This window comes from Pleurodeles waltl, chromosome 5, assembly GCF_031143425.1.
Source record: "Pleurodeles waltl isolate 20211129_DDA chromosome 5, aPleWal1.hap1.20221129, whole genome shotgun sequence".
Lineage (NCBI taxonomy): Eukaryota > Metazoa > Chordata > Amphibia > Caudata > Salamandridae > Pleurodeles > Pleurodeles waltl.
The window spans coordinates 1,847,874,357-1,847,893,930 of record NC_090444.1 but is presented as its reverse complement, the minus strand read 5'-3'; the positions used below and the strand labels follow the sequence as shown (position 1 = coordinate 1,847,893,930).

The window sequence follows — 19,574 nt, the reverse complement described above, 5'->3', positions numbered from 1 at the left end:
ACGTCCTACTATGCCATGCCAGGCCATGCTACCCTGCACACGTCCTGCTATGCCATGCTTTGCCATGCCATGCTACACTGCGAGTCCTGCTATGGCATGCCAGGCCATGCTACACTGCACACGTCCTGCTATGCCATGCTGTGGCAGGCCATGCTACACTGCGAGTCCTGCTATGCCATGCTGTGCCAGGCCATGCTGCACTTCACAAGTCTTGCTATGCCATGCTGTGCCAGGCCATGCTACACTGTAGGAGTCCTGCTGTGCCATGTTGATGGTGAACACAGAAGGAAGATCTCTTAAATGGGTGACTGGGTTAAGTGCGTTGTCATCACTGGAGCCCGAGTCTCTGGGCCATTACGGCTAATAATTAACTGGTTACTTCCACTTGTTCGTTTAGATTAGATCTCAGAGGTTGGGGGAGGCTTTCAAGTATTGGTGCAACTGGTCTGTACTCTCTGTAATCTCAAAATGTCAGCATTTACTCATATGTGGAGTCGGCCATGCAAGAGAGAGGGAATATCAGGTGCAGACAGACAGAGATATGAAAAAGGAAAACAAGTCACCTGCAGCAAGTGTCTTACTGACGACCTACACAGACGAACACAACATCACCGCCAGAGGTAGCAACAGCACCAGAACCAAACCCAACACAAGCAGCAGGTCTGGACCAGAGCACAAATCACCTGCAGGAACTGCCTTACCACTGACCTACACGGACGGACACAACTATCACCGCCAGAGGTAGCAACAGCACCAGAACCAAACCCAACACAAGCAGCAGGTCTGGACCAGAGCACAAATCACCTGCAGGAACTGCCTTACCACTGACCTACACGGACGGACACAACTATCACCACCAGAGGAAGCAACAGCACCGGTCTGGACCAGGGCTACAAGTCACATTCTCCAGAGCGGCCAGCAGAGTGCATTTGTGGGATGGAGTGACCCACTCAGTTCTGCATTTTATGGTATGTGCACCTGCCCCCGGGTGACCTTCAGCGTGGATGGTAAGCTGACCATGCCTCAAGACACTCCAGGTGTGGATGGTTTCTACATGTGGATAAAGGCACCAAGAGACCAGGCGTGTGGACAGGGTTGCCTGGACATGCCTTTGTAGGTCCTTCTCCTCTGCGTAAGCGGTGGTGGTGACCCCACTGAAGTTCAGTGTCTGCAGCACGTGCACCCGGTGGTGCCAAGATGTCCCTCTTTCCGGCCTGCAACAAGCACAAGCAAGGCAGCTTGGCACTAGCACTGGTACTGGGCTATTTTGTCTATCTGCTTCTGGGCGCTACAGTCTTCCAGCTCCTGGAAAAGCAGGCAGAGGAACATTCCAGGGTCCAGTTCCAGATGGAGAAGCTGAAATTCCTTCAGAACTACACGTGCTTGGACGGTCCAGCGCTGGAAAAGTTTGTGCAGGTAGGTGCTTGATCGTCAGAAATTGTGTTACATTTAAAAGGAAAGAACAAACTCAAACATGGTAGATCAGTGGTTCTTAACCTGTTGCCTTCTGTAGACCCCCCACTTAATCATTAATACAACCCTGGGAGCCCCAGTGACTCATTATTGAAATCCGGGGACCCCCACTTAGTCACTACCGGAAACCGGGGGACGCCAGCCTAAGCATTTTATTTGATTTGAACCCTAAAACAATGCACACAAAATACAGAAACAAGCATTCATCAAACGTGCACAAATGATGAAATATTTTATTTAATTTACACACAAGTTCAAAAGAAACCTAAATGTTAATTTTAATGGGAAGGTTAGAGCTTTCCTAAATTCAGTTCATGGTCCATACCAAAGTGGTTTTATGCACCAGCGCTGCTCCCACAAATCAATCCGAGGACATTAATTTTTAGCCTCTAATTTCAAATTTCTTCACATTTACAGAATGTCTTGAAAAAATGTCAATTTCCAGTTTTGCTTTTTTTTAAATTTATACACTCCTCATTAATCTGTTAATATTTGATTTTCTAAGCAGTCAAAACCCCTTGCATAGGCTTCGTGGACCCACCGGGGTCCCTGGACCACAAGTTAAGAACCAGAAGGGTAGATTAAAACCCATTGCAAATCTTCCTATAAAATTGCTATGGAAATGCAGAAATATTCTAGGAAATCCATTGGACATGTTTATTTCCTGTGGGAATCTCATCTAAGTTTAAGAAGGCAAAGTAAAATTCCCCAGGGCTGCGAGGATGACAGCATCACAGCTGCCTCATCTGTGAACTTTGTTGACTTCATGTAGCTTCCCAAAAATAGTTTGGTTGACCATTGTCCATACAGAGCCTTTGTTTGGAAAAATCCTCCCATGAAGAGTCCACTCTACATGTTTTTCTCTTTGAAACCTAGACTCAGACTTCCAAGCCCCGTTACACAGGACGGTGCAGCAAGTGACCCTGCTGTGCGGGCCTGCACCACCGGAAGAGGGCAGAAATGTACCGTATTTGCTAGATAGGGTACATTTCAGTCCTCTCCCCCTGCGCCGGCACACAAATTACTGCCTAGCGCCAACGCAGCCCCCTTGCACCATGGGGCACAAAACAATCCAGAGAGGCATTGCCCTCTTTCTATGGGTGCTGCATAGGAAACAACAAGGAGATATAAAGATATTTCTTCTGCATGGAGGGCGTACAGTTTTGTCGTATTCCCAGGTTTACTGATTCTTGTAAATCTGGGAATGCATCAAAGCTCATGGGTGTTGCAAGGGAACACCCACTGCAACCCCAATGGTACTTCTCCCTGTTGCAGTGTAAGCCAACTTAGTGACTTGCGCTGTGTTGCTTCACACCATATCTACAAGGCCATGAAAAGCCACGCAAAGTGGCTTTGCGTGCCCTAGTAGATATGGGTCTGCTCTGTGCACCGCCGGTACGTCACAAAAAGTGAGGCACTTGCAGCACTTGGGGCTTGTATCTAAACCCCTTACTTTTCAAAAAATTTCAGACCCATTTTTGAAAAACGAAAAATTCTTAACTTAATGGAGTTCCTGAACTTTCTGAAGCTAGAAACAACTTTCCATAACTTGGCAGAAGTGATGTTTGCCAAGTATATGCAGGAGGTCGATAGATCTCCCAGATGTCGCTATCATCTCTCACTGTCGCATCACCTCCCTGTTGCCATAGCTACAATTCCACAGCAGCTCGGACTGACCAGGCTGTCCTATGAGTACTGTGGATCCGTTCTGGAGTACAGCAACAACTTATATTTATGAATTGTGATTTGATTTCTGGAGTAGAGTACCGTGCATCAGTTCTGAAATAGAGTGTTGTGCATCAGTTCTGGAGTAGAGTGTTGTGCATTGGTTGTGGAGTACAGTATTGTGCATCAGTTCTGAAGTACAGTATTGTGCATCAGTTCTGAAGTACAGTATTGTGCATCAGTTTTGGAGCACAATATTGTGCATCAGTTCTGGAGTGGAGTACTGTGAATCAGTTCTGGAATAGAGTATTTTGGATCAGTTCTGGAGTGGAGTATTGTGCATTGTTTGTGGAGTACAGTATTGTGCATCAGTTGTGAAGTAGAGTACTATGGATCAGTTCTGGAGTAGAGTATTGTGCATTGTTTGTGGAGTACAGTACTGTGCATCAGTTGTGAAGTAGAGTACTATGGATCAGTTCTGGAGTAGAGTATTGTGAATCATTTCTGGAGTATAGCTTTGTGCATCAGTTCTGGAGTAGAGTACTATGTATCAGTTCTGGAGTAGAGTATTCTGCATCAGTTCTGGAATAGAGTACTATGGATCAGTTCTGGAGTAGAGTATTCTGCATCAGTTCTGAAGTACAGTATTGTGCATCAGTTCTGGAGTACAGTATTGTGCATCAGTTGTGGAGTAGAGTACTATGTATCAGTTCTGGAGTAGAGTATTCTGCATCAGTTCTGAAGTACAGCTTTGTTCATCAGTTCTGGAGTAGAGTACTATGTATCAGTTCTGGAGTAGAGTATTCTGCATCAGTTCTGAAGTACAGTATTGTGCATCAGTTCTGGAGTACAGTATTGTGCATCAGTTCTGGAGTAGAGTACTATGTATCAGTTCTGGAGTAGAGTATTCTGCATCAGTTCTGAAGTACAGTATTGTGCATTGGTTGTGGAGTACAGTATTGTGCATCAGTTCTGAAGTACAGTATTGTGCATCAGTTCTGAAGTATAGGAATGTGCATCAGTTTTGGAGCACAATATTGTGCATCAGTTCTGGAGTGGAATACTGTGAATCAGTTCTGGAATAGAGTATTTTGGATCAGTTCTGGAGTGGAGTATTGTGCATTGTTTGTGGAGTACAGTATGGTGCATCAGTTGTGAAGTAGAGTACTATGGATCAGTCCTGTAGTAGAGTATTGTGCATCAGTTCTGGAGTATAGCTTATTGCATCAGTTCTGGAGTAGAGTACTATGTATCAGTTCTGGAGTATAGTATTCTGCATCAGTTCTGGAGTACAGCTTTGTGCATCAGTTCTGGAGTAGAGTACTATGGATCAGTTCTGGAGTAGAGTACTGTGCATCAGTTCTGGAGTAGAGTATTCTGCATCAGTTCTGGAGTAGAGTACTATGGATCAGTTCTGGAGTAGAGTATTCTGCATCAGTTCTGAAGTACAGTATTGTGCATCAGTTCTGGAGTACAGTATTGTGCATCAGTTGTGGAGTAGAGTACTATGTATCAGTTCTGGAGTAGAGTATTCTGCATCAGTTCTGAAGTACAGCTTTGTTCATCAGTTCTGGAGTAGAGTACTATGTATCAGTTCTGGAGTAGAGTATCCTGCATCAGTTCTGAAGTACAGTATTGTGCATCAGTTCTGGAGTAGAGTATTCTGCATCAGTTCTGAAGTACAGTATTGTGCATCAGTTCTGTAGTAGAGTACTGAGGATCAGTGCTCAACCCAAAGGTATTGGAGCGCTTTACATGAGCACCAGTTACATTCCACAAGTTTATATTCATTTTATTCATTTGTAGGCATGGAGAGATTAACCCTATAGGATGGGTCGTAAGCCAATCGCCAACGGCCGCACTACCACACCAGTGCAGGTGTCAGCCATTGGCCTATACTGGGGAGGCACCCACAATCCCCTCTGTGGGAGGCTTTAAATATATTTTAAGCTCTGGCTGCTCGGGAAGAGCTTCCCAAGCAGTAAGAGTCTTTTTTTACAGCCAAGCCCAAAATGCTCCGTTCCATATTGTTATCTCTCTTTGGGCTTCAAACCACACCCATGTCACGTCAGTGTCTTTCATTGGTTCGTGGGCTTGCCTTTTAAAATCTGCTTGCTTTCATTAGTGGAAGGCATGCATACGTCATGCCTTTTCCGGTGGTTAGCCCTCCTCGAGCACAGCGACCAAGTACTGAAAACATACGAGCCTCGTTGTTTTCCGTCCGGTTTGTGGGCTACTTTTTCTCTTTTTTTGCAGCGCGATCTCGCTTGGCAGAAGTCGCGCGCGTTGCATGATATCGACCCTGTTACGTAGTTAATTGCAATTTTGCCGGTTACATAGATAATTGCACTTTTGCTGATAGATTTCACTACGAGTAAACTCATATTTCCGTTTGTGTGTCTGCTTTGCACTGATGGCGGCCGTCAGCTCGCTTATGTGAAACTTTTACTTTTCAGTTTATATGGCAAGAAAAGTCCAGTTAGTTATGTGTTACTTTTATTTTCATTTTCAATTTATGTGTCAAGAAAAGTCCGGTTAGGAGTTTACAATGCTAATTGCTCGAGCTCAAGCAAACGCAAGACCGTTTGCATTGCAAATGCTTGTTTTTAAGTGTAATGACGATCAACGCGGCGAGTGCATTGACGTCATTACAATAAATGTAAAACTAAAACAAGACAATGGGCTTGTTTTAGTTTCACTGCATCAGTGCTCAGGGGAGAGATCTCAGCTGCCCGAGCACTGGTTGGGTTGGGAGAGGTATCTCTGGAAACGGGAGAATCTCCCCTTTTCAATGCTATCTCTTCCCACTGGCTCCCCATAGAACAATCCCCAAGCAGGTATCCACCCACTAGCACCAGGTATTGTAGGGGAGCAACCCCTTGGGAAACGGCTTGTGCTCCCCCATCCATATAGCAGTTCAGTCTTTCTGACCCCCTGGCGGGGAGACAGAAAGCCCACTAGACAGCAGAGTGGTTTTTTAGGATAATTATAGGGGTTGGGCTTCCCACTATGGTCATGCCCCCACCTCCCAAAAGTATAATGACAGTCTGTCTGCCCCCCACCCCCGGAGTGCAGATGGGGTTGTTTATCCTCAATCTGCCCCATGGTGGCAGGAAGCTTACCAGACACCATGGAATATATATATTTTTTAAAGATATGGGGTGGAGGCTGCCCACCATGGCTATAGCAAAGCTCTCACCCCAAGTAAATTGGGAAACAGTCTTTCTGTCCCCTCTGGGGGGCAGATAGGGGTAATTACCCATGATCTGCTCCCCCAGAGGGGGCAGAAATACCACTAGACATCTGGGATAAAAATAATAGGTGTGGAGGCTGCCCACCATGGTCATGGCCATCCTCCATCCCAAATAAGTAGGGCAACAGTCTTTCTTGGGGGGCTGATTGTGGTCATTATCCCTGTTCTGCCCCCCTGGGGCAGAAAGCCCACTAGATGTTCCGGAATTTTGTTAATTTAGGCGTGGCGGCTGCCGAGCATGGGCTTGGCCATGCCCCCATGCCAACTGTATGGCAGCAATATATATTTTAAATGACATAATGGGGTGGGTCTCTCCCAGCCTAACATCCGGTCCCATACTCACCCCTAAATCCTCAACAGTCTTTCTGCTTCGCTGAGGACTAAAGCATCCCACCCCAATGGCAAGCGAGAGGACAGTTGATTCATTTGGGTGTTGTTTTTACATGTGGGCCAGGAGAGTGTGACTAACCCCTAATATTGTTCCACTTGCAAAAGTAAACAGGTGCACTTTTTGGGCTTGGATAGGCTGCCACCTGGAAAACCCTGCCAGACCCAGACATTTCTGAAAACTAGACATCCGGGGGAGTCCAGGGTGGTGTGCTTCGAATGCATCCTACACCATTTTCTTTCCCATAATGCTCTGCAAACCTCAAAAGTTTACTTAAACATACATTTCTGTGAGGAAAGCTTCTGAAATCTGCTAAGAGACACAGATTTCTTATGACACAGCATTCCTTCAGGCCTCCCGAAAAAAATGGCACCTCACTTGTGCGGGTGGGCCAAGAGATCTTGACACAAATGGCTCTAAAGTGCTATGTGGTGAGATCAGAAGTATGGGTAGCTGAGGGATTTGAGGCTGTGCCCGGCAACCACCCATAAAAACCAACCAACCATAGACATTTCTCAAAAGTAGGCAAACAGGGGATTCCAGGGTGGCATGCCTTGTGTGAAGCCCATGAGGTTTTCTTACCCACATTGCCCTGCAAACCTCAAACTCTGCCTGAAATCATGAATTGTCTTTATATTTCTGTGATGGAAACCTCTGGAATCGGCAGGAATCCACAAAATTCCTAGTCTTGCCCCATTTTTGCTGATGAAAACACTGTGCCACTTGTGTGGTTGGGTCTAGTGTCAGTGACAGGAACAGATTAAATGAGGTCAATAGGAGTCCCCACGCTAGGGTTCCCTTTGACCTTGGTTTATCCGTTCATGTTGTGGGAATTGTTATCAGAAAACATAGGGGAATGCTGGGTGGAGTGAAGTTTATAGCTCCCAGCAGATTTCAGAACTTTCCATCACAGAAATATGAGGAAAATAGGGTTTTGGGAAATGTTTGAGGTTTACAAAGGATTCTGGGTAATAGAACCCCGTGAGAGCCTCACAAGTCACCCCTTCCTAGATTCCCTTAGGTGTCTAGTTTTCAAAATTATACAGGTTTGCCAGGTTTCCCTAGATGCTGACTGAGCTAGGGCCCAAAATACACAGCTAAGCACTTTGTGAAAAACAGGTCAGTTTTGAGTAGAAAAATGTGATGTATCCATGTTGCGTTTTGGGCCTTTTCCTGTTGTGGGCACTAGGTCTACACACACATTGAGGTACCATTTTTATAACAAGACTTGGGGAAATGCTGGACAGAAGGATGTTTGTGGCTCCCCTCAGATTCCAGAACTTGCCATCACAGAGCTGTGAGGAAAATGAGTTTCTTTAGTCATAATTTGAGGTTTGCAAGGGATTCTGGGTAAAATAACCTGTTCAGGCCATGCAAGTCACCCCATCTTGGAACTTCTAGGTTTCTAGTTTTCAAAAATGCACAGGTTTGCTAGGTTTCCCTAGGTGTCGGCTGAGCTAGGATCCAAAATCTAGAGCTGCCCACTTTGCATAAAAGGGGTCAGTTTTAAGTGGAAAAATGTTATGTATCCATGTTGTGTTTTGGGCTGCTTCCTGCCAAGCATACTAGGACTACCTGTACAAGTGAGGTACTATTTTTATCAGAAGACATGTAGGAGCATAGATTAGTAGAACATCTGTTATTACCTTTTGGATTTCTTTGCATTTGTGCCTTTCAAATGTAAGCCAGTGTATAAGGTGACATTTTGAAAATCACTCTCTAAATCATATGCAAGTACGTGTACCCACAAATTCAGAGATGTGTAAATAAACAGAGCTCCTACACTCCAAATCTTGTACCCATTTCAGAAATACATAGGTTTCCTGTTTTTCACTCTACATATTTCACCATATGATTTGGTCTATGCTCAGTACACAATGAAAAACCATTGTACGATGTTGTTGGCTCTTGGCACATTGGGTTCTTTGAAAACCTACAAACCCTATGCATGCCTGCAACCAGAGGGTCCACCAGACGCAATGGTATATTGCTTTTATAAATCGGCCATTTTATGAAAAGATACAGATGAAAAGGTTGTCAGAAAGGGCTGTTTTTTTCCTGCTCATTTTCAGTATTTCTTTATTTCAAGTTAGTTTCTTTGAGAAAACCTTGAGGGGTCTACACATATGAGCCCTTTCTGAATTTGGAATTTTGTCTACTTTTCAGAAATCTATTGGATCACCTGTGGGTTTCACACTGGATTCCACTACAAGCTGGAAGTAGGTTGAGAGCACAAATAATAGGAAAAATGGGCTACCTCTTTGAAAAACGACAAAACTGTGGCAAAAATGTTTTTATTCAGCTCTGCATGTTCCTGAAAGCTGGGAAGATTGTGACTTTGGCACAACAAACTGTTAATTGATGCCATTTTTAGAAGAAAAAAACCAGACACTTTTGTCGAGAGCACTTTTTCCTTATTTTCCCAAAAGACTAAAACTCTAGCTATATTTTGTTTAGTTTCTCCATCTGCTCTAGGGGAATCCACAAACCCAGAATCCCCAGGATGTTAGAAAAAAAACAGAACACACATTTGGCATGGAAATCTTATGTGGAAAAAAAGTTATGGAGCCCTAAGTGCAAACTATCTCCAAATAGCCAAAAAGAGCTCAGCACTATGCGGGGGAAAGGCCCAGCTTCTAAGGGGTTAAGTGATTTGCCCAGAATCACAGGATGTTATGCAGTTGCTGAGACTCACACCTAGCACCCCTAGTCCCAACATTGGCAGTTCTGGCCATAACTTTGAATAGAGATCCACACATCATACTTTTCCTCTGTGTGTTGATGAGGTTGACGGTACACAATCACACAACATGAGAAAAAAGTTGATGAATCTTTGTTGGGAAATTACCAACACATAATAAAAGTGTATATATAATCTCCTGCCCTGCCATTCTTCGAGCACTTGTCAGTTTTGTGAACGTGTCGTCAAACACATGGTATCCTCACCTCCTCCATCAAGGTATTTTTAGTGCACAACACACATCCCAACAGAAGGGACCTGCCCGCCTGTGTGTGCTCTGGTAAACATTATTATGGGCCAGCTTTAGTGCGGGGGCACCTGGCGCTAACTTTGGTTGGGGGCGCTGTGTTTAAAACGAACATGGTTTAGTCAGAGTCCAGCAATTTTCAGGCAATAATAAAAATGTCAAGACAACTGATGATTAATGTTTCTGCTGGTGAGAGGTTTGGAATTTTGGCTAGTGGCAATTTTTACTCATAAAGTAGTGCAGAGAGTTAATGTGCCTGCTGCAAAGACCATGTACCATGCGGATCACAGAACTGAGTGTATGTGAACTATGAGTAACCTTATAAAAAATGAAATGTATGTCATAGATGGGCTATTGAGAGATGAGGGACACTGTTAGAGACCGGTACTGAGGGAATCCGGGGAGAAGGCAGTCATAGGGGGAGGGGGCAAAAAAGTCTGTTGCACTGAGCGCCATCAGCACTACAGCCGGCCCTCCTCTCAGCCGCCTCTCACACAGAGCCTTCACCACAGCTGTACATCTCTCTCTCTGCACTCAACTATTTGGTTGTAGGTGTATGGCAAGCTATCATTTCCATCTTCTGCTGATATTACTGCCTTCGTGCATCTGACCTTACGTCAGTCTTCAGGAGGAACCATGCAAGCCACATCTGAGCGTAATTCACACCTGGAGGAGCCATACAATAGATAGCTGAGCATAAATCACATCCAGAGGAGCTGTGCAAGGGATATCCTAGGATAAATCACATCGGGAGGAGCCATGTAAGGGATATCTGAGTGTAAATCACATGAGGAAGGGCCATGCAAGGGATATCTGAGTGTAAATCACATCAGGGATATCCAAGTGGAAATCACTTCAGGAGGAGCCGTGCAAGTGATTTCTGAGCGTAAATCAGATCAGGAAGAGCCATGCAAGGGATATCCAAGCATACTTCACATCAGGATAACGAATATCTGAGCGTAAATGGCATCAGGAGGAGCAATGTAATGGATACCCGAGTGTAAATCACATGAGGAGCAGCTATGCACAGAGGATCTGAGTGTAAATCACATGAGGAGGAGCCGTGCAAGGGATATCTGAGAGTCTATCACACCAGGAGGAGGTGTGCAAGGGATAGCTGAGCATATATCACATCAGGAGGAGCTGTGCAAGGGATATCTGAGCATATATCACTCCAGGAGGAGCTGTGCAAGGGATAGCAAGGGATATCTGAGTGTAAGTCAAATTGGGAAGAGCTATGCAAGGGATATCGGAATGTAAGTCATACCAGGAGGAGCCTTGCTAAGGATATCTGAGCGTAGATCACACCAGGAGGAGCTGTGCAAGGGATATCTGAATGCAAGTCATATCAGGAGGAGCCGTCCTAAGGATATCTGAGCATATATCACACCAGTAGGAGCTGCGCAGGGGATATCTGAGTGTAAATCAGATAAGAAGGAGCCATGCAAGGGATATCCAAGCATAATTCACACCAGGAGGAGCTGTGCTAGGGATATCTGAGCATAAATCGCATTAGGAGGACCACGCAAGGGATAACGGAGTTTAAATCCAATCAGGAGGAGCTATAAAAGGGATATCTGAGTGTAAATCACATTAGGAGGAGCCATGTAAGGGATATCTGAGCGCAAATCACATTAGGAAGAGCCATGTTAGGGATATCAGAGGATAAATCACATCAGGGGAAGCCATGTAAGGGATATCTGAATGTAAATTACATCAGGGGAAGCCATGCACGGGATATCTGAGCGTAAATCAAATCAGAAGGACCCATGTAGGGGATATCTGAGCATAGATCACATCAGCAGGAACCATGCACGGGATATCTGAGTATAAATCACATTAGGAGGAGATGTGCAACGGATATCTGAGCGTAAATCACATTGGGAAGAGCTATGCAAGGGATATCTGAATGTAAATCATACCAAGAGGAGTTGTACGAGGGATATCTGAACATATATCACACCAGAAGGAGTTGTGCAAGGGATATCTGAGTGTAAATCAGATCAGGAGGAGCCATACAAGGGATATACAAGCATAAATCACATCAGGATAATGGATATCTGAGCGTAAATGGCATCAGGAAGAGCCGTGTAATAGATACCTGAGTGAAAATCACATGAGGAGAAGCTGTGCACAGGGGATCTGATTCTAAATCACTTTGGGAAGAGCTGTGCAAGGCATATCTGAGCTAAATCACATCAGGTATATCCATGCCTACATCACATCAGGAGGAGCTGTGCAAGGGACATCTGAGCGTATATCACACCAGGAGAAGCTGTACAAGGAATATCTGAGCATATATCACACCAGGAGGTGCTGTGCAAGGAATATCTGAGCATATATCACACCAGGAGGAGCTGTGCAAGGAATATCTGAGCATATATCACACCAGGAGGAGCTGTGCAAGGTATATCTGAGTGTAAATCATACTAGGAGGAGCCGTGTTAAGTATATCTGAGCGTATATCACACCAGGAGGAGCTGTGCAAGGGATATCGGAGCATAAATTGCATTAGGAGGAGCCATGTGAGGGATAATTGAGTGTAAATCACATCGGGAGGAGCCATGCAAGGAATAACTGAGCATAAATCACATTAGAAGGAGCCATGGAGGGGATATCTGAGCATAAATCACACCAGCAGGAGCCATGCAAGGGACATCTAAGCATAAATCACATCAGGAGGAGCTGTGCAAGGGATATCTGAGCGTATATCACACCAGGAGGAGCTGTGCAGGGGATATCTGAGCGTATATCACACCAGGAGGAGCTGTGCAGGGGATATCTGAGCATAAATCACATCAGGGATATCCATGCCTACATCACATCAAGAGGAGCTGTGTAAGGGATATCTGAGCATATATCACAGCAGGAGGAGCTGTGCAAGGGATATCTGAGTGTAAATCACATTGGGAAGAGCTATGCAAGTGATAAATGAATGTAAATCATACCAGGAGGAGCTGTGCAAGGGATATCTAAGCATATATCACACCAAGAGGAGCTGTGCGAGGGATATCTGAGTGTAAATCAGATCAGAAGGAGCCATGCAAGGGATACCTAAGTGTAAATCACACCCGGAGGAGGCGTGCTAAGGATTTTTTAGCATATGTCGCATTAGGAGGAGCCATACAAGGGATATCTGAGCGCAAATCACATTAGGAGGAGCCGTGTAAGGGATAACTGAGCGTAAATCACATCAGGGGAAGCCATGTATGGGATATCTGAGCGTAAATCACATCAGGGAAAGCCATGCAAGGGATATCTGAGCGTAAATTACATCAACAGGAGCCATGCATGGGATATCTGAGCGTAAATCACATCAGGAGGAGCTGTGCAAGGGATATCTGAGCGTAAATCACATCAGGAGGAGCTGTGCAAGGGACCTCTGAGTGCAAATCACATCAGGAGGAGCTGTGCAAGGGATATCTGAGCGTAAATCACATCAGGAGGAGCTGTGCAAGGGATATCTGAGCGTAAATCAGATCAGAAGGAGCCATGCAAGAGATGTCCACACATAAATCACACCAGGAGGAGCTGTGCAAGGTATATCCAAGCATAAATCACACCAGGAGGAGCCGTGCTAGGGATATCTGAGCATAAATTGCATTAGTAGGAGCCATGTGAGGGATAATTGAGTGTAAATCACATCGGGAGGTGCCATGCAAGGGATACCTGAGTGTAAATCACATTAGGAGGAGCCATGCAAGGGATATAGAAGCATACATCACATAAGGATAATGGATATCTGAGCATAAATGGCATCAGGAAGAGCTGTGTAATAGATACCTGAGTGTAAATCACACGAGGAGAAGCTGTGCACAGGGGATCTGATTCTAAATCACTTTGGGAAGAGCTGTGCAAGACATACCTGAGCTAAATCACATCAGGGATATCCATGCCTACATCACATCAGGAAGAGCTGTGCAAGGGACATCTAAGCGTATATCACACCAGGAGAAGCTGTGCAAGGAATATCTGAGCATATATCACACCAGGAGGAGCTGTACGAGGTATAGCTGAGTGTAAATCATACTAGGAGGAGCCGTGTTAAGTATATCTGAGCGTATATCACACCAGGAGTAGCTGTGCAAGGCGATATCGGTGCGTAAATCACATCAGGAGGAGCTGTGCAAGGTATATCTGAGTGTAAATCACATTGAAAAGCGCTATGCAAGGGATATCTGAATGTAAATCATACTAGGAGGAGCCGTGTTAAGTATCTCTGAACGTATATCACAGCAGGAGGACATGTTTAAGGGATATTTGAGCGTAACTCACATCAGGAGGAGCCATGCTAGGGATATTTGAGCATAAATCACATCAGGAGGAGCGATGAAAGGGATATCTGAGCGTAAATCACATCAGCAAGTGCCATGCACGAGATATCGGAGCATAAATCACATCAGGAGGGCTGTGCAAGGGATATCTGAGCGTAAATCACATCAGGGGAAGCCATGTATGGGATATCTGAGCGTAAATCACATCAGGGAAAGCCATGCAAGGGATATCTGAGCGTAAATTACATCAACAGGAGCCATGCATGGGATATCTGAGCGTAAATCACATCAGGAGGAGCTGTGCAAGGGATATCTGAGCATAAATCACATCAGGAGGAGCTGTGCAAGGGACCTCTGAGTGCAAATCACATCAGGAGGAGCTGTGCAAGGGATATCTGAGCGTAAATCACATCAGGAGGAGCTGTGCAAGGGATATCTGAGCGTAAATCAGATCAGAAGGAGCCATGCAAGAGATGTCCACACATAAATCACACCAGGAGGAGCTGTGCAAGGTATATCCAAGCATAAATCACACCAGGAGGAGCCGTGCTAGGGATATCTGAGCATAAATTGCATTAGTAGGAGCCATGTGAGGGATAATTGAGTGTAAATCACATCGGGAGGTGCCATGCAAGGGATACCTGAGTGTAAATCACATTAGGAGGAGCCATGCAAGGGATATAGAAGCATACATCACATAAGGATAATGGATATCTGAGCATAAATGGCATCAGGAAGAGCTGTGTAATAGATACCTGAGTGTAAATCACACGAGGAGAAGCTGTGCACAGGGGATCTGATTCTAAATCACTTTGGGAAGAGCTGTGCAAGACATACCTGAGCTAAATCACATCAGGGATATCCATGCCTACATCACATCAGGAAGAGCTGTGCAAGGGACATCTAAGCGTATATCACACCAGGAGAAGCTGTGCAAGGAATATCTGAGCATATATCACACCAGGAGGAGCTGTACGAGGTATAGCTGAGTGTAAATCATACTAGGAGGAGCTGTGTTAAGTATATCTGAGCGTATATCACACCAGGAGTAGCTGTGCAAGGCGATATCGGTGCGTAAATCACATCAGGAGGAGCTGTGCAAGGTATATCTGAGTGTAAATCACATTGAAAAGCGCTATGCAAGGGATATCTGAATGTAAATCATACTAGGAGGAGCCGTGTTAAGTATCTCTGAACGTATATCACAGCAGGAGGACATGTTTAAGGGATATTTGAGCGTAACTCACATCAGGAGGAGCCATGCTAGGGATATTTGAGCATAAATCACATCAGGAGGAGCGATGAAAGGGATATCTGAGCGTAAATCACATCAGCAAGTGCCATGCACGAGATATCGGAGCATAAATCACATCAGGAGGGCTGTGCAAGGGATATCTGAGCGTAAATCACATCAGCAAGTGCCATGCACGAGATATCGGAGCATAAATCACATCAGGAGGCCTGTGCAAGGGATATCTGAGCACATATCACAGCAGGAGGAGCTGTGCAAGGGATATCTGAGTGTAAATCACATCAGCAGGAGCCATGCATGGGATATCTGAATGTAAATCACATCAGGAGGAGCTGTGCAAGGGATATCTGAGCATAAATCACATCAGGAGGAGCTGTGCAAGGGATATCTGAGCATAAATCACACTGGGAAGAGCTATGCAAGGGATATCTGAATGTAAATTATACCAGGAGGAGCTGTGTGAAGGGTTATCTGAGCGTATATCACACCAAGAGGAGCTGTGGCAAGGGATATCTGAGTGTAAATCACATTGGGAAGCGCTATGCAAGGGATATCCAGCATTAATCAAATCAGGAGGAGCTATGAAAGGGATATCTGAGTGTAAATCACATCAGGAGGAACTATGCACAGGATATCTGAGCATGAATCACATCAGGAGGAGCTATGCACAGCTCTCCTCCTAGCATGCTGTGCCATATCCCGGCAATGGAAATCCGGGATCCCTCTTAACTTTTCCTCATGGCATTGGGATGTACAGTCCGGAGGAACCTCCTTGCGGTGGGAAGAGAAGCGGGGTCTCTGCTTAGTGCCAATAACAGACCTCTGGGACGCCATGGTACGGTTGTATGAAACAACCATGCATGCTGGAACTACGCATATCTTAACAACTCGGTTGGAACTACGACCGCGTCTTTTCCACGCATGCCTTTACCATGCATGTCTTTACAACAAATTAAATTGTAAAAGCATGCTCAGTAAAGGCATATGTGGCAACTGCATGCATGCTTGTGTCATACACCCCTCCCTTAACCTAAAAAGTACCCCAACCCCCCCACCCACCCTGAGGCCCAAAACTACCCCCACTCCTAATATGTAAACTTCCCAGACACCCCACACCCACTCTGAGCCCTAAAACCTTCCCACACCCCTAATAACTAAAGTACCCCGAACAACCCACCCACCCTAAACTTCCCCAACACCACCCCACCCCTAAAAAATAAACTACCCCGACTCCCCCACCCACCCTAAGCCCTAGAAAAGAAACTACCCCGAACCCCTCCACCATGGCCCCTAACAAATAAACTACCCCTAACCCCCACCCACCCTAAGCCCTAAATCTACCCCACCGCTAAAAACTACCCCCTAAACCTGCTCCAGCCCCACTTACCTCACCGTGTCCTCTCCTGGTCCTTCCTCCTCTCCTCTTCCCCCTCCTCCCACCCTTCCTTAAACCTTCCCCACCCCTAAAAAATAAACTACCCCACCCCTAAAAAATAAACTACCCCACCCCTAAAAAATAAACTACCTTGCCCTCGGCAACCTCCCTAAGCCCAAAGAAAAAACTTCCCCAACCCCACCCACCCTAAGCCCTAAATCCACCACCCTTAAAAACTACTCCTCCAACCCTGCCCCAGCTCCACCTACCTCACCGCAACCTCTCCCAATCCACTAGACTCCTCTTTGCCTTTTTCTCTGCCTTAACCACGCATACGCGTAGATTAGCACATGCGTGGTTAAGGCAGAGAAAAAGGTAGTAGTTGTTCAGGCAAGTGTTGTTACGCTTGCGTGGGAAACGTCCGCGTTGTTGAGAACGTGTTATTTAGGACGATTCCCCTCACCACTAGCCCATGAAGCACTGATCTCCAATAATGATCACCCGCCATGAGGGAGTGCCCCCACATGCATAGCCATGGGAGACCCCCAGATGTCTCTCTCACACTCCGCCCTGCCCTCTTGTGGGGCCCAGTATAAGATTGTACTTATTCATTAAACCTCACCCACCTCGAGGTGTACTCATACTAGCCTGATCTGGCTCAACCCAACAGCACAGATTTCAATTACACCCCAAAAATGCTCCACTAATACTATTCCCTGAAGGAGTTACGGAATCACAACACCCCCGCACCCCCCCTTCTTCCTACACGACACAGGGCCTGATTTCGAATTTGTCAGATGGGGTTAGCCCGTCACAAACATGACAGATATACCGTCCACCGTATTGCAATCCCATTATATCCCATGGAAGTCGTAAAACTGCGGACGTGCTATCCATCACGTTTTTCACATAGTATTCCATCCCCCGAGATCTAAATCAGGGCCATAGTGTTTAATAACAATTTATGGTTTCTCCTTCAGATATCTTTTATAAAATGCAACACCTTCATCCTGAATGTACGGTAGATAGAATAAAATGGGTAGACAGAATATTATGCTGTACCACTGTCTGTTGAAAAATATGCATGCAAGTTCATACTGTATGCGTTTCAAAACTTAATAAAAACATTTGCAAAGAAAATGGAGGAGCCATGCACAAGATTTCTGAAAGTATCTCATGGGCTTAAGATTGTGGACAGATCACTGGGACAGGCAGATCACCAGGTCCCCCTCAGAGGGAGTACTCAAAAAAATGGGAAGTGGTATACAATGTCCTAAAAGCGGAAGCTGTAATCGCCTGCATTGAGCACCTCGCATTTGTGAACACAGAGTTGCATACAGTGTTGAAGAGAAAGTTACAGGTAGGTCCGGTCTGAGGTTTGTATCCGTTCCACTGGACCTCTGAAGCACAATGGTGTTAAAGGAGGCACAGATACTTGTGCGTTCCCTTCTGTAATACTGATAGCGCTGGTGCACATGTAGATCCAGCGCAATCTCAAGAGGGCGTTCTCTCATTTACATGGGGTCGTGACCCCATCTACATGAAGGAATCTCTTTGCCTCTGAGCACGCACCATATTATGGACGACGATGCAGAGGCAAACATACCCATAGGAGGCACACTGAAAGTGCGCCACAAAATGGTGGCACACTTTCAGAGCACCTTCTAAAGCTGCAGCCCTCTGGAGAGCTGAAAGGGGGGGATCCATGACATCCCCCTGCAGACGGGTGCAGTCACTTACTGCACCCGCCTGCAAGGGGAGCTCTCTCCCCTCTTCACAGTGCAGGTAGCATGCCACCTACACTGTGAAACACAGAGCAGCCTCAAAGCAGTCACTCCATATTTCACTTGAATGCATTGCCCTCAGGGCAGCACCAGTTCATGGCTGATCTGGGGGCAGCACATTTTTTGTAATCCAGCTCACTGTCTCTGTTTGCGTCTGGCGTACCTTTTGAAAGGTGTGCAATGGCACAAACAGGGAAAGTGAGCCCTATACAGAATGTGGTCCCTGGGGTCTGAGGTTTTTATCCCTTCTATTGGACATCTGGAGTCTGAGGTTTTTATCTCTTCCACTGGATATCTGGAGTCTGAGGATTTTATCTCTTCCACTGGATATCTGGGGTCTGAGGATTTTATCTCTTCCACTGGATATCTGGGGTCTGGGGATTTTATCTCTTCCACTGGATATCTGGGGTCTGAGAATTTTATCTGTCCCACTGGATATCCGGGGTCTGAGGATTTGTATCTCTTCCACTGGATATCCCGGGTCTGAGGATTTGTATCTCTTCCACTGGATATCCGGGGTCTGAGGATTTTATCTCTTCCACTGGGTATCTGGGGTCTGAGGATTTTATCTCTTCCACTGGATATCTGGGGTCTGAGAATTTTATCTGTTCCACTGGATATCCGGGGTCTGAGGATTTTATCTCTTCCACTGGATATCTGGGGTCTGAGGATTTGATCTCTTCCACTGGATATCCGGAGTCTGAGGATTTTATCTCTTCCACTGGATATCTGGGGTCTGAGGATTTGATCTCTTCCACTGGATATCTGGGGTCTGAGGATTTGTATCTCTTCCACTGGATATCCGGGGTCTGGGGATTTGTATCTCTTCCACTGGATATCCGGGGTCTGAGGATTTGTATCTCTTCCACTGGATATCCGGGGTCTGAGGATTTGTATCTCTTCCACTGGATATCCGGGGTCTGAGGATTTTATCTCTTCCACTGGATATCCGGGGTCTGAGGATTTTATCTCTTCCACTGGATATCCGGGGTCTGAGAATTTTATCTGTTCCACTGGATATCCGGGGTCTGAGGATTTTATTTCTTCCACTGGATATCCGGGGTCTGAGGATTTTATCTCTTCCACTGGATATCTGGAGTCTGAGGATTTTATCTCTTCCACT

At 45.7% G+C, this 19,574-nt stretch overlaps 1 protein-coding gene across 1 annotated transcript in view; it reads left to right on the top strand.

The window, feature by feature from the left end:
• Positions 1-1,160: 1,160 nt before the first annotated feature.
• Positions 1,161-19,574, top strand: part of KCNK16 (potassium two pore domain channel subfamily K member 16) — a 78,831-nt gene continuing 60,417 nt past the window's right edge. Inside the window, exon 1 of the mRNA XM_069236655.1 lies at positions 1,161-1,416. Within this exon, the coding sequence (XP_069092756.1) occupies positions 1,198-1,416 (219 nt within the window). The 5' untranslated portion in view covers positions 1,161-1,197. The remainder of the gene's footprint in view (positions 1,417-19,574) is intronic.